The sequence below is a fragment of the Hyalella azteca genome, unplaced genomic scaffold (genome assembly GCF_000764305.2).
Source record: "Hyalella azteca isolate HAZT.00-mixed unplaced genomic scaffold, Hazt_2.0.2 contig16202, whole genome shotgun sequence".
Taxonomy (NCBI): domain Eukaryota; kingdom Metazoa; phylum Arthropoda; class Malacostraca; order Amphipoda; family Hyalellidae; genus Hyalella; species Hyalella azteca.
This window is the reverse complement of record NW_025946029.1, coordinates 103,289-116,690: the sequence shown is the minus strand read 5'-3', so window position 1 is coordinate 116,690 and position 13,402 is coordinate 103,289. Positions and strand designations below refer to the sequence as shown.

General features: G+C 42.7%; 1 protein-coding gene across 1 annotated transcript; it reads right to left on the bottom strand.

The window, feature by feature from the left end:
* Positions 1-445: 445 nt before the first annotated feature.
* LOC108680673 (NACHT, LRR and PYD domains-containing protein 3) lies at positions 446-11,418 on the bottom strand. Its single transcript, XM_018169555.2, has 8 exons — positions 11,378-11,418; positions 7,233-9,069; positions 5,827-6,044; positions 5,307-5,544; positions 4,554-4,702; positions 3,835-4,006; positions 2,798-2,929; positions 446-1,416 (listed from the first exon to the last, which is right to left on the bottom strand). The coding sequence occupies exons 2-8, from the start codon at positions 9,053-9,055 to the stop codon at positions 1,320-1,322; spliced, it is 2,829 nt and encodes a 942-aa protein (XP_018025044.1). The 5' UTR covers positions 9,056-9,069; positions 11,378-11,418; the 3' UTR covers positions 446-1,319.
* Positions 11,419-13,402: the final 1,984 nt, after the last annotated feature.

The window sequence follows — 13,402 nt, the reverse complement described above, 5'->3', positions numbered from 1 at the left end:
CACCCACAAGGGGCGGAACGTCTCAATTTTCCAGCCCGCTGAAGCTGTATAATGTGCATTAATGCATTTCCGCTGAGCTAAACCTACTAATCTTGAGCAGCAAGGTTTTATTTAGATTTTTTGAAAGGAGAAATTGTTGAAGAAAAGTGGTTACCTCGATTGCCCGAGGAAAGGCTCCACATCACATAAAAAAATAATAGATGAGCTATGAATGAATTAAGGTTAAAAGAATTCAATAAATTTCGGGGACTCACTCAGTAATTCAAACATATCCCATTGACAAGAAAGAAAAAGATGTTTATTAGCTACTTCTGAAAAATATTTTTAGGCAAACACACGTATTTTAGTAATTTTTATCTCAAATGCATTGTTATGAATTAATGAACAATTATTCAGAGTTATATTTCTTTCAATATCTTATGTGTTAAAACAAGAAAATGTTAAAAATTAATGAACTAAAATGCCTGAATTCCCCTAGTTGAATTTGGCATTTTTTAATAAATTCTGAAATCCACGCTTTTTTCCGCATTTTCCTCGTCATCACATTACAGAATGTTGATAAAAGTCGTCAAGTGAATCGATAAGAAATTATCATTACTATCGAACAATGTTTATAATTAGATATAAATATCCTTATCCATAATAAAATGTTAATAATTCATGCCATTACAGTTAGATTAGTTTAAAGTTCTACTCCAACGTTTAGCCAAGAACCGCGTTCCGACTGCTGGTCCTGCCCTAACAAAATTTAGAGTCGCCCCAGCTTCTGGTACTCAGAATCAGAAGCTGACGCGCCTGTAAATTTTCACTGGGTGGGAGTGTACCTACATCGCATATGTCCGTTGTACTGGTTAGGTATTCGCGCCGGATGATATTCGGTCTTTGCTTACATTGAATGATTACCATGGACAAATTATGTACCTTACTTTGCAGGGATCACATCAAGAAAAAAAGTTACAGAGTCGTTCGTTTTCTGTTCGGTAAGGAACTCCAGAACACCGATCTATGATTGGCATATAAGTAATTGAATTTAATCAACATATTAACATTTGCAGTCTGGCATCCTGTAGCCTGACTGCATGAAAAGTTCATGACAGTTTTTTCGACGAGGCATCAGACGAAGCATGCATGGGACGAGGCGTCGGACGAGGCATCGGACGAGGCATCAGACGAGGTGTCTGACGAAGCATCAGACGAGGCGTCGGACGAGGCATCAGACGAAGCATCAGAATAGGCGTCGGACGAGGCATCAGACGAAGCATCGGACGAAGCATCAGACGAGGCGTCGGACGAGGCATCAGACGAGGCGTCTACCACCACTACCACCAACTCGAAGGTTTCACTATTCTGACCTCACTCGGCCCCGCTGGTCCCGCACGTGGTAGACTGTCAGTGATAATCAGGTGAACACAGTCCCTGTGGAGATGATTCAGCGTTATGACCAGTCAGCTGTAATATTACCAGCCCAACAGCGTTATTGCAAGCCCAACGACATTATTGCTATCCCAGACGTGTTATTACCAGCCCAACAGCGTTATTGCAGGCCCAACGACATTATTGCTATCCCAGACGTGTTATTACCAGCCCAACAGCGTTATTGCAAGCCCAACGACGTAATTGCCATCCCAGACGTGTTATTACCAGCCCAACAGCGTTATTGCAAGCCCAAAGACGTTATTGCCATCCCAGATGTGTTATTACCAGCTCAACAGCGTTATTGCAAGCCCAAAGACGTTATTGCCATTCCAGACGTGTTATTACCAGCCCAACAATGTTATTGCAAGCCCAACGACGTTATTGCCATCCCAGACGTGTTATTACAAGCTCAACAGCGTTATTGCAAGCCCAAAGACGTTATTGCCATCCCAGATGTGTTATTACCAGCCCAACAGCGTTATTGCAAGCCCAACGACGTTATTGCCATCCCAGACGTGTTATTACCAGCCCAACAGCGTTATTGCAAGCCCAACGACGTTATTGCTATACCAGACGGGTTATTACTAGCCCAACAATGTTATTGCAAGCCTAACGACGTTATTGCTATCGCAGACGGGTTATTACCAGCAGCACAACTATGTTATAATAATAATAAAAATAGCGGTTTCAGCTGTCAGTAGGCCGTAGGCCTGTCGCCAATTCTTAATATCGCAGAACATTCACAGCTTGTTGCAGTCTCGAACTCGCAACTCACTGCTACTATTCTGCTGTGCCCGCCCGGCCTTCTTGCCGATTCTGACCAGAAACTGGCGCCCAGAGCTGGGATCGAACCCACGCCTCTCTACTCCACTCATGGTACTCTGAAGTCATCAACCTAACTGCTAGTTTGATGCCCACGTGAATTGATTAGACTCGCGAACATTTATCGGAAGACATTATCCAATATCCATTGTACATTTGATGAAAACTTTGTGTATTCGTGAGTTTTTTGTGTGTTCCCATTTGTGTTTCGTTTCTTTGTATTTGTGTGTTTTGCGTGTCCATGTATTTACTTGTTCTTTTGTTGGTGCTTTTGTAAAGCGGACCCAATATACAGGAGCTATTTCTGTGCGTTTCTACAAAACTGTGAGGGGTATAGCATGGACTTAGAATTTTAATTCAGCTGCGGATGATGCATGACAAAAGAGGGACTGGATTGAGAAGTTCAAATTTAGCGTAAGATAAATTTCACTATCGACATTACCATTCAAAACGCGACAGTCACTATGATCTACATTTCATCTACTGATTTACGGAAAATCACTGGTCGCTATTTACATTCGTGCTCTAGAGGCACGGTCACTGGCCTCCGTCCACTTACTTGTCAATCGCTGCGAACGTGCCCTCCTCCTTTGCGTGGTTCGTCCTAATGCCGCGATGGTGTAGTTCCTTCACCAGGAGGCTGAGGTCCGCTTTACACAGTCTGCTGTTCTTCAGTACCAGCGTCCGGAACCTGCGAACTCAAACTTTAGTGTCATCACGAGACACACAAACTTCACTGTTATACCTCGAGACACTCAAACTTCAGCGTTATACCTCGAGACACACAAACTTCACTGTTATACCTCGAGACACACAAACTTGAGCGTTATACGTCGAGACACTCAAACTTCAGCGTTATACCTCGAGACACACAAACTTCAGTGTTATACCTCGAGACACACAAACTTCACTGTTATACCTCGAGACACTCAAACTTCAGCGTTATACCTCGAGACACATAAACTTTACTGTTATACCTCGAGACACACAAACTTGAGCGTTATACCTCGAGACACTCAAACTTCAGTGTTATACCTCGAGACACTCAAACTTCAGCGTTATACCTCGAGACACACAAACTTCAGTGTTATACCTCGAGACACTCAAACTTCAGCGTTATACCTCGAGACACACAAACTTCAGTGTTATACCTCGAGACACACAAACTTCAGTGTTATACCTCGAGACACACAAACTTCAGTGTTATATTTCGAGACACACAAATTTTAGCGTTATACCTCGAGATACACAAATTTTAGCGTTATATCTCGAGACACACAAACTTCAGTGTTATACCTCGAGACACATAAACTTCAAAAAATTTGATTTTTTTTATAATATATTATTTTTCTTTCTAGATTTATGACGTCCTTCCGATTCTCTCTTTAGATCCTGATGAAGTTGCTTGTTATGCTTTTCAGGTTAAAGAAATTTTACTAAAAGATTCAGATCGTCGTTTACAGTATTTGTCTTAGAGAGTCTTGATTTATCAAGGAACCTTCTCCCATTTTCACGATTTTTATACGATAACATGATGGCCTTGTGGTGAATACAGCTTAAGTTGCCCAAATCACAAAACTTCGTTAGCCCACAAACCAGGTTATCGTATGCTTTCGCCTAATGAAGGCGAACGCGGAGATGGTGTGGGCCGCAGCCTCCCAGGCCCCCTCATCCGCACCATCCACGAAGAGCGATGTCAGGGCAGAGGCGGGCAGCAACCACTTGGGGTCGATAGGAGAGAGGGGCGAAAGGGGGCGCGTCCACACAGCTTAATGGTGAGTGAAATAACTGATTAATACATGGAAATCGAATAACAGATAACAGGGATGACCCCAGATGAAAGGAGGACCTTATATAACATATAACAGGGATGACCTCACATAACAGATAACAGTGATGACCTCAGAAAACAGAGAGGACCTTAAATAACAGATGAAATGGATGACCTCAGATAACAGTTTACATGATTATCTTGTATTCTTTTGATTGCTTTAGACACATTAATCATGAAGGCGGTGATTATGCGCGTGGTGATTATGAAGGTGATGATTATGAGCGTGTTAAATTGGTTCCTCTAGGTGTGGGAATTTGAGTGAGGCGACATCACTCAAATATATTCCTATATTATCGAAGACAATGCGACGAGATCTGCGCACACGGCAGCAAAATGTGTGCTGGTGTGTGGTGTGGTACAGCAGACATGGCAACATGTATATATGTGTGTGGTGTGGACAGCAGACATGGCAACATGCGTTAGGCGCTTGACGCCCAAAGATTTAAAAAATATCAGCCCAGGAATACTGGACAAAGCTCACTGAAGAAGTCGTGACTTCTTGGCTTCAAGGCGCTAAGGGCTACGGGCGTCGCCAAGTGGATGTTGAAAAAAGCGTCACGACCCACTTTGGCGAGGGCTGCCACACCAGCGGCGGTGCCTACGCAGCCATCGAACTTAACCAGTCTCACCCTGCCCACAAGTTTGGTAATGGTGAGACGAAGTGAATATAATGTACTCAGTTATGGGAGATATATAGATATAGTGTGAGCAGGCAGGTGAGGGTTACATGAGACATATATAATAATATAATATAGTGGTTTCATCGTTTATTAGGCCTTCGGCCTGTCGCCAATTCTTAACATTGCAGAACATTTACAGCTTGTTGCGGGCGTGATCTCGCAACTCACTGCTTCAAATTTTCTTTGCTTAACCGCCCGGCCTCCTTTCCGATTCTGACCAGAAACTGGCGCACAGAGCTGGGATCGAACCCGCGCCTCTCTGCGCCAATCTTGGTACTCTGAACTGTAACCACTGGGCAACCTTGATGGGATCGGGCATCTTGAAACAGTTAATGCCAACTCTGTTGGATGAGTATTGTTATGATAGAGCAGTTACAGATCCCGCAAAGCAACAGACGTCTGTGTAGTTTACAGGCGTTACTACAGGTGACATATGATGCGACTTCCGACGCTTGCAATGAGAAACACTAAGCCGCGGTGTTTGTGTCGAAACAACTCCGAGTTCAGGGGCCGCTTGCATCGATGTCGCTTACTTGCAGCTGCAAAATTCTTACCCGCTGTTGAGGAGCGGCTCGATGAGGTCGTCGTCGGACTGGTAGGCATCGTATGGCTGATCGGAGTTATGAGGTCGGAGACAAAGTTCCAATTCCTCCACACCAGACGTCGCTGCCAATAGCTTCGTCCACGACCCCGCTTCCTTCCTCAGAATGCTGGCCTCCATCCACACTTGCAGACGCTGTGGCCGCGCTTGCGCATGGAGCAAAATTGATGCCACCGCCGCTACATCGCTGCCTGCGGCGGTGAACATGTGGTGAAATAGAATAATTTTGAGATCTGTGATGACGAGAAACTTCAAGTGAGCTCAAGGCCATGATGTAGGGAAAAGCACGTGTGTATTTTCTACCTTATTTGCGTGTAATGAATTATTTTAACCGTTGTAAATTCGTTTATTGCCGTATTAGTCCAACAGGAGTGAACGGCACTCACCACGTCCAACAGGAGTGAGCGGTACCCATCACGTCCAACAGGTGTGAGCGGCACCCACCACGTCCAACAGGAACGAGCGGCACCCACCTTTCCAAACCCGCCACCTGTAAACGGGCGGTGTCAGGTCTACGAGCTCGGCCATCTCCGGAACGCCAGGGCAGCGTGCGACGCAGTTCATCGCAGCGCCGAAGAAGTCAACACCGGAGTGACACAGTGCCTCCTTCAGCTTCGGCCAGTGGATTTTGAATATTTCAGGTTCTTCATCTCTCAGCACCTGCACCACGAACAGTAGGACCACACGCAAGCTGGGGGAAGTGGACATAACGAGGGTTACTGATTAGGCTGAATGGGAACATCAATTGCCAGTAAGAAGAATAAATTGCGCAAGCTTTCTGCTTGACTGTTGAACTACTAATTAGTCTGTATCGCGCCTGTCTACAGCCTCACGTCGTAGTCTGTATCCTTCATGCGACCTTTGCGACGACAAATCTTGGTTTGCAGCTTGTCTGTTCTCAGGTCAGTGCGTCGTACAAGCAGCAGTGCACTCGTGCTACATGGGAATAATATGGTTTAAATGAGCACGAGGTTATAAGTTCAAATCATGTGTAAATTAATCATTTTGTAGAATACAGTAATAAATTTCGTTAACTCATAGCCATCAAGCGACCTTGAATAAACATCACTGGCGATATCATGTCAAAAACGTCTGAATTGTGCCCGTTACGCAGCACGCAATGTTATTCGTGTGTCGTGTAATGATGAGGTCTGGAGTAAGCGGCAACCACTACAGGGGGTGTTAGGATGACCTGGCTATTAGGTTGACTGAGAAGTTAGGGGACCTGGATGCTAGGGTGTGACCAGGATTTTAGGGTGACCTTAATGTTAAGGTGACTGGCAAGCTACTGCCAACGCAGTGGGGTAGCGTGGCAAGAGGCTGACAAATGAGCTGACGCAATAGCGACACCCGATGACAGAACCGCCACGTGTCAGCGGCATGCGTAAGAGAAAAGTTTTCGCTGGGGATGTACGATCCTAACTGTGTCAACTTCTGTTTTTCTGCTGTGAATTCTTCTGTTTTCTGCTGTGAAAGTCACAAAGCAAATCAAAATTCAGATGTAACATCAACTGTCATTAACCTTTTTTCGAATTTCCTTGGCAATGTAAGTCGTTTATCGAGAGAAGCAATAGTTGAGCAGCCAAACTATTTATGCTTAATGGGTTGAGAGAACTACAATCTAATATTAAACTACAATCTAATATTGAAAGCAGTTCTTTATTTGCTCAATTTATCGTCAGGTTATCATGGTCTAAGCCAGATTACTGTACGCATGTATACTCGGAGGATTTCATCTTATCTATTTTCATGTTTCATTGTAAAGGATATACAGTAACACAGAAAATGTTCATGGTGTTTTCCTGTTATAAAGTAACACTGAACGACATTATCATGCTTATTTTCCCGATAGAGCTGATAGCTCAAGTAGCAGGCTCACCTTTTGCATGTCTCCGCCGTTACTCCAACGCTTTCGAGAACAGGTTCGGCACTTTTCTTCATTTTATGGAAGATAAAGTGCGCTGCTAATATCTCCTGGAGAGATTTATGGGAGAAGGAGTAGGTTTCGTTGGCGTGCCCAGACATCGATGGCCTCACTTTCAGCATGACGTTGAGGATCGTCTTTGCATCGACTACATGTAGGGCGCCGTATTGTTCGATCTTCCTGCAGCAAGTTTCCCGTAACTCATTGCGATCGTCGGCAGTGAAAGTGATCTTGTTTTGGACGAGAAATTTCAGCGCCCACTGACAAAAAATCAAGAAGAGTCCTTTCATAAGATCAGCATTGTTGTTGGGAGTGACTTTAATAAGCTTGTCTTCGATGTAGGTCTTTATTAATTCCAGTCTGTCCCTGGAAACGTCGATGATACTTCCCCATTGGTTAATCTTTTCTGGGCTTTTTTTAAAAATGATGCAGAAGTGAACCAAAGATATTGGCTCTGTAAAGGATTTTTGTAATTTCGCGTCAAATTCTTCAAATCGTTTCCGCATCGCTAGTGGAGACGCAGGGTCATCGGCAAGACTTTGTGCATACCGCTCTATAAATTTCAGCTGCTCTGACAGCTCGGAGAAGGGCGCCATCTTGTAAGCCGAGAACTTGTGGACGTGAGGTTTGCTGAGGAACTTCTTCAGTTCTCCGCTATCCTGGGGACGAGTCGTAATCAGGATGCGGGAGTTCGGGTGCCAGTTCTTCTGCAACAGTTCATATAAAACTGTCGTCGATTTTATGTTCAGTTCATCAAATCCATCGACCAGAAACAGAACATGGAGCTGAGAGAGAGCCTCTAAAACTGCTTCATCTGAGCCTAGTTCTGTGCAGACGTCACCAAAGTGTCCGTTGGCCACTTGATGCAAACTTTTGGTGTCGCTGTCAATGTAGACGAGGATTTCAAAGCTCTTTAGATAGTCTTCGTCTCCAGTGAAATGAAGGATTATATTCATGAGGAGAGTCGTTTTTCCAGCCCCCGCTTCACCTGAAATGAGCACGATTTGTTCGGTTGAAGATGAAGACTGGAACAAGTCTTGGAATGGAAGTCTCCTGTCTTGCAACATCACCTTAATTGGATGAAATACTTCCGGCCTTTTAACGGTAGTTACGGTACCATCCTCAAAATGAAGAGCTTCTTCTTTGTACTTTTGGAAGCGTGCAATTGCGATGTCTTTTCCTTTAGTGAGAATGCGGTGGCAGTTGAAACTCTGAACTGTCGCGCCAGGGGAAAAGCCGGTTTTTATATCGCGATCCAATTCAAGTTTCATGGAGTCGATGTCACTCTTGTATTTGTCATAAAACTGCTTGGCTTCATCTAGCAGAGCGAACATTTCTTGTTTCATTTCTTCAAACGTATTTGAATTGTACATATCTGGCTCCTCATGACAGGCATTATTCCGCGGCTCCTTGACCGCTCGCAATTTTTCGAGCATTTTTGTCTTGTCCCTCACGTCATTTTTAGCAGCATATATGCCCTCAAAGAGTGCGTACAGCGCTATTATGTCCAAGCCATCAGGGGACGTGGCTGTATCGATTTTTTTAGATTTTCCACGACATCTCTTCCATTCAACACCTTTGAAGGGCTCGTCACGGTATTTTTCCATGTATGCTCTGTACGTCTGGGTAGCAACTTTATCTTCGCATTCAAAGTTCAAAAGTTTTTGGAGGTATTTGGGGATGAGCTTAAAAAACCCATTGACATTGTCTGTGACTGTCTTCATTTCCTCGTAGTATTGCGCATGGGTCACAGCAGAGGAAGCCGCCGAGGAAGACATCTTACGAATGATCTCTGTGTATGGAAGATGAGTCAGGTTAGGTTTGGTTCACACCTTATTGCCGTCCACGTGCCAGTCACGGTCAAGTCCAATATTCTTTAATGCATTTCCATAAAAGCATTCACACCAGCCGGACAAGGCACCTTCCATTCCCTTGTCTGTGAATGCTTCAATGGAGATAAATTAAATAATATTGGCCATGGACCGTGACTGCCAGATGCCTTACAAGTGCAGTATGGTGTGAACTCGGCCTTAAGGTTAAACGCATGAAATCTCCCGCCAAGTTTAATATTTGATCAATGTCGTCGGAGCGTGAGACTGAAACAAATTCGGTAAATAAGCCTATATTTCTGAGGATCTCAGGCTAGGTCTCCTAAAAACAAATAACCTTGACCACCACTGGGAGAAGAACAAAAGTTTAAGCATCCAAGGATAAATTAATGGAAATCAACGAAGAAAAAATATAATTAATTTACCATCAGGAATCGATCTTAGTTTTGCCTCCAATCTTTTCTTATAAAAGATTTTTGAAATTTGGGCTCCCATGTCAGGCTTAATGTATTTTCTTTAATTGGAATTTATGGGAGCCTCTGAAGACTGGTTCAATGCGGCCCTGGCTTAATGTATGAACCCTAAATAGTCCTTCGGTTCTTCAATAAACAAATACCTTCATTTTAGTGGTCTAACTTTCTCGTATAAAAATGTGAAAGGCTCCTGTGGCTACTTCAGAGCATGAAATTTCTAAAATAAGGTTCCAACTATAATACTTTACTTTTCTCGCAATTAAGAAAATCTGCCATAAATGAGCCCTCGTAATTCCTAGGGGACAAAAATATCCAGTTATTTCTATACCTCTTCGAAAACTATCAGTGACGTTAAGACCAGTTATTTAAAGCTATTTAAATTAGTGGCAATCATTAAACAATTATGCCAAAGGTGTTTAAAAAAACCATGTGCAAACCATCCAGCTTTCCCCAAAAGGAGCTTATAAAACCACGTTCAAATCGGTCAGCCATTCTTCAACAGGAGTCTGTTTAACCACTGCGCATCCGTCAGCCATTCTTCAACAGGAGCCTGCTTAACCACTGCGCATCCGTCAGCCATTCTTCAACAGCAGCCTGTTTAACCACTGCGCATCCGNTTTTTCTCACAGTCCTGAAATGTTTTCGCTGCATCTATGCTAAGAGGTACATCCAAACAATCCATTAATTTAACAATAAATACTTGGAGACATTCCAGAAAATGACGATCTATTTAAAAGTTTCAAAAATACTTGGAGACATTCCAGAAAATGACGATCTATTTAAAAGTTTCAATATTTTATCTTTAGCATGAAGTTCACTCCAGAGTTACTGACGTCGTTGTTTGTCAAGGCTGAGTGAAAATGCATGCAATGCAATGAAGTTAATTTATCTTTACTTTCTTTTAATTTAACCGTAAAAAGTATATAGTTTTGAAACTCAAGGTCGCAACGATACGCGGCAATTTTGTGAAAGTTAGAAATTCTCGGCAAGTTGAGTGTAGAATTAGATTGCCCGATAGGGAGTAGAATTTCAATGCCCTGCCGCATTGAAAAAAAATTAAATTTTCACTGCATGACTGAGAGTGAAATTTTCACCGCATCGGTGAGCGTGAGTGAAAGTTTCACAGCCTAGTCGCGAGCATTTTCAACTGTGACGTCGATTAAATTTTCACTGCCTATATTCTTCAGGTGGAATTTTTGCTGTCTGATTGATAATTTTTCTTTATCCGACCGCCAGAGAATTTTTCACTTTCAGATAGCTATTAAATTTTTAACAGTCTGATGGATGTGGAAATTTTTACTGCCTAATTTCGGGTGAAGTTTTCACTTCATGATTGAAAAAGAACTTTTCACAGCTCGTATGCGGGTGAAATTTTCACTGCCTGATTGAGAAAATTCTCTGCCTGTTTAAAAGTCACGTTTGACGATACCTGCAAGTGACATAGCCTGCGCTAAAAATGAGCCGTGATTCATGAAGTGTACATACAGGAATTGCCACTCAACAAATGACCAAAAAGTGCATGAAAGACTGCAGATGTAACACCAGCAACTACAGCAGCAGCCTCAGATGTACTGCCATCAGAGGAAGCACTATCGCCAAGGTCATTGCTTCGTCTGTGTAAACTTCGAAACGAAACGTGGCACTGATTTGTTTGTTTCTATAACTGAGCGAAACGTGACACCAGATTGAAACAAATAAAACAAAGAAACAGCCATTACGGCTCCCTATATGAACACTAATGGGCATTATAGCTCAGGAGAACAAGATACGCGAAGTTGTAGCACAAAGTAACACTCACACGGCAGCGCGTGACATACAACCGTCCTCGGTCACGTCTTGCGGCTCACTGAACCGTGCCAGTGCCACGTTCAGATCGATTGGACAGGTAGAAGTGTGTTAAATATTTATTATAAGATTTGTAGCAGACAGACAGACAAACAAGAAGTGAAGTTAAAGAGAAGTGATGTAATAACTGAAGTATCGCCGAACTCCGCGGGAGGCAATCAAGTGTGAAATCCGTGGAAAGATCGAACGAAGCGGGAAGCTAGAAGTTAAGTAAGCAAATTGCGTATACAAACTATAAGTATACATACTTGCGTGTTTCTAACTATATTGTTCGAACTCGGTGGAAGTCTAGTATAGCTACTTAAAACTATCGTCAGTCATGAAAAGATCCGATCAAATGACACGATTTTAGATCTTCTATGAACAAGGCACGAAAAGTAAAAGAATCGGCGACAGGCCACATCAGGCCTTCACTTCAGCGCCGAGATCACTATGTTATGTTATGTTATTGCGTATAAGCTGTATACAAACATGCAAATAATCAGTAGCATGACGTGAACACAGCCAAATGCGTGACTCGTACATTACATTCACTGTATATAAGACGACTTGACACCTTCACACTAGAACTTCTGCTTCACGAACGTGAATTTGTGTGAATAACTGCTTACAGCCTTGGTGATTTAATCGATATCTTTAATTTTCAAGTAAATCTTGCACATAGTTTTATCTAGCAAAGAAAAGCACACTTAATAGTAATGCAATTACCGCAACAAAAAGTTGCAATGTAACGGTATACACAGTACATTTACCTAAGTAAATAAGCGACTCAATGCAAGGTATTGGCATCGTTGCAACCATCGTTCTCAACGACGTTATCGTCTTGAAAAAAGAACGAGCTTATTTTTCCTCCCGATTAATGAAGCGTCAGCATTTCTCGGACGTTGAACTCTTCCACATGCACACATCTACCTGGCTCTGGCTGCTGGGTCTACTCCTGACTGTTACAATAGCATATATTATCAACCCACTAAGGCACCTTGATCATATATTATCAACCCACTAAGTCACCTTGAGCATATATTATCAACCCACTAAGGCACCTTGAGCATATATTAACAACCCACTAAGTCACCTTGAGCATATATTATCAACCCACTAAGGCACCTTGATCATATAGTATCAACCCACTAAGTCACCTTGAGCATATATTATCAACCCACTAAGGCATCTTGATCATATATTATCAACCCACTGAGGCACATTGACCTCATATAATTTCAGCTCATTAATTATTCCTCCTACCTAGAACACGCCACTTCAGCAAGGCAGCCCTCGTTAGTTTTTAAACTCCCATGGTATAAAGTTAAGATTAAAGAAGTAGCAATCATCTGGAGCTAGTGCAGCAATACAGTTGGGAAACTTTATCGCTGCACAACGCTAATGACTTACAGCTTGTTGACTTACTGTTTAATATTTCACGACTAAATGTCTTACGGCTTAACGTCTTTTGGGCTAATGTCTTACGGTTCAATGTCGTACGGTTAAATGTCATATGGCTAAATGTCTTATGACTTAACGTCTCACGGGCTAATGTCTAACGGCTCAATGCCATATGGCTAAATGTCTTACGGTCTTAACCCTCTACCGCATGACAGAAGTAACCGGAGCAAAATTGTGACAAGCCCACTCCCCAAAAAGGATACGTTGCCTATAGTGAGCGCAAAATGACTTGCACTGATGGTTGCCGCCGCGTACGACAATTTTGAAATGTTCTCTCTTCTCTGTTGCGTAAAAACGTTCTCAGGTTGCTACACTCAATAGCTTACGTATAATTTAAAATGAAAGTTATATTCCCGGAGAGTAAAATACGGCGGTAGAGTGTTACCTTTAAAGTTATGTTCCCGGAGAGTAACATATGGCGGTAGAAAGTTAACTTTAAAGTTATGTTCCCGGAAAGTAACATACGGCGGTAGAGGATTAACTTTAAAGTTATGTTTCCGGAGAGTAAAATACGACGGTAGAAGGTTAACGTCTT